The 2,423-nt window shown below is 36.4% G+C and overlaps 1 protein-coding gene across 3 annotated transcripts in view; it reads left to right on the forward strand.

The window, feature by feature from the left end:
* Nucleotides 1–2,423, forward strand: part of Musk (muscle associated receptor tyrosine kinase) — a 144,425-nt gene that overhangs the window by 101,747 nt on the left and 40,255 nt on the right. For 2 of the 3 annotated variants that reach the window (XM_004638087.2, XM_004638088.2), the window contains one exon: nt 1,849–1,855. The exons of the other annotated variant lie outside the window; for it this stretch is intronic. In XM_004638087.2, coding sequence (XP_004638144.1) covers nt 1,849–1,855 — 7 coding nt within the window. The remainder of the gene's footprint in view (nt 1–1,848; nt 1,856–2,423) is intronic. 3 annotated transcript variants of the gene reach the window in all.

The following is a 2,423-nucleotide window of genomic DNA, read 5'->3' on the forward strand; positions in this document are numbered from 1 at the left end:
AAATGTACTAGTAATCAGTTGTGAAACTGTCTCATTGCTATTTGTTTCTCAAAAAATATTAAAAAACTAAATAAAATGCTTTTAAATAATTATAAAAAATAAAGTCAAATGCCCCCCACACAGATAAATATCAGTATTTTTATGGAACAAATACTGTACATTTATAATAAATCAATTCACCCAAAATCAGTTCACCTAAAGTCAATTTATATAAATTTAATATCTGTTATTTTCATTACTGTGTCTATTTATTTATTTATTTTGTCTGTTTGAGACAAATTGATGATACTACTTTGTTGAACATTTTCATTTTGCAGTCATTTTGCAAACTATCTAGTAGTCATACCTCAAGTGGTGAGAGCTCAAGGTTTTAAGTGAACTGCATCTCTCCTGGGTGAGTTATGTAATTCTCCACAGGAGAGGCCTGACACAAACTCTGCCATGGCATGAGAGCCCCAAGAATGGTGCGTGTTGATGCTGGCCTTGAACACACTCTGCAGCCCCAGCTGGCCTCAAACTCACTGGGTTCCTTCTGCTTCAGCCTCCCAAGTCCTGGGATTATAGGCATACATCATCATGCCTGGTCTAATTACTATATCTAATATTTGAAATTCAGAGTTAAAAATTAAACATTTTCCAGACAATATGTCTCAGTAGTTCCAACTTATTTTCATATGTTTATTATTTTATCACATACTATGAATATTGACATTATTCCAGATCATGGTGTCCTCTCTATTTTATTTAATGTTGCAGGACTCTTTATCCAACTTTATCACTACTCTTTATAGTTTTGTAAAAAAGCAAAGAGACTCAAAAGTCACAGACTCTGAGGTTACAAGAGCCTGTAGTCACCAATCATTGGAATATAGAAGGCAAGATCAAAAAGATGGACCCACTATTTTTCAAGACCACACCCTTCTCTGAGAAATTCAGTTTAGAATTCTTATAAAGGCCAAAAGAATAATACCAAAATGGATCTAAAATCTTTAACAGCAGTTAGAGCTCCACAGCCAGAGCCATTCTAATATAACAAACTGGTTTTAGATTAGGCTTCTGAGTGTGGTTTACTTTTTTCTTTTATAATGGGAGTTGGGGCTCAGATCATAAAGCAGTTGATAAAGAACATGAAACATTAAATTTCTTTTACTAAGAGAAGGTGGAATAATTCAGAAATGCTGATCAACACACACCCTTCTCGGGGCTCGCATGTCACAAGAAGAGTCTGTGTCAGGCCTCTCCACTAAGAATCACATAACTCACCAAGGAGAGGCACAGTGTACTTGAAACTTTGAGCTCTCACCTCTGTAGGTATGATGGCTACACAGTTAGCAAAATGACTGCAAATTCAAAATGTTCAAAAAAAGTAGTATTCCAACACAGTGACAGGAAGCACTGTGTCCTTCTGAGCACAGCACATTAGGTGACTGACTGCACCAGTCATATGCCCGTGAAGCCAGTTTGGTGCACCAGGCTAACAGTTTTCTAACCTTTCCTCCACCCATTTCCATCTGTGTCTTGTCTTTTAACCACATTCTGTTTTCTTAAAGCAAAGTCCCCTAGTGACTGATGCAGGGAAATTCTAGAGTCTTGGCTAATGCTGCCCATGGATGCCAATGTTGAAAAGTAATACAGCTTCTCGGGACAATATCTTCTTAATCTCCTTTCCCACATCTACTTGTTAATATAGTATCTAGCCTCCTCCTAGAAGCAGAGAACTTTTTAGAAACTTAGAGTTAAATGGTATCAAATTTTTCAAAATCGTATAATGGAAATACACTAATTTTTCTTTTTTTTCCTCTCCTTTTAAATTTGATTTTCTACTGGAACACCCTCTCCTCTTAATAGAATGGAGGTAAGTACATTTTTATATCACTGGTTTTCTTTTGTGTGTATGTGCATGTGCATGTACATGTGTGTGTGCGTACACATGCATTTTTTTATTTCACTGACCATAGTTGATATTTACTGAGAACTATCACTTTTTCAAAAATTTTTAATTTCTTAGCATTTTAATGCTCTTAAAAAATATGACAATGATGATAGTTAACAACTATTGAATATTTACTATGTATCAGAAATTGTGCTGAAAGCTTTGTCTATTTTATATAAATGTACCACCAAGATATTTCTATGAAATAGGACCCATGATTATTTCTTTTCAGAAAAGAAACCAAGGGACTGGCCTAATTAGCTCAGAACTAAAGTGTCTGCTTAGGCAGAGTGCAACGGCCGAGGTTTCATCCCTGGTGTGCCATGCCAGCCCTGCCCCTGGGATACGCTGAAACAGCAATTGAGACTGAGCGTGGTTGTGCACACCTGTAATCCCAGTGTATGGCAGTCTGTAAACAGGAGAATCACTATGAGTCCGATCTACACAGTGAGACTTTGCGGACCCTATCTTAAATACAGAAAAAAGAAAA

This window comes from Octodon degus, unplaced genomic scaffold (genome assembly GCF_000260255.1).
Source record: "Octodon degus isolate 3935 unplaced genomic scaffold, OctDeg1.0 scaffold00094, whole genome shotgun sequence".
Taxonomy (NCBI): domain Eukaryota; kingdom Metazoa; phylum Chordata; class Mammalia; order Rodentia; family Octodontidae; genus Octodon; species Octodon degus.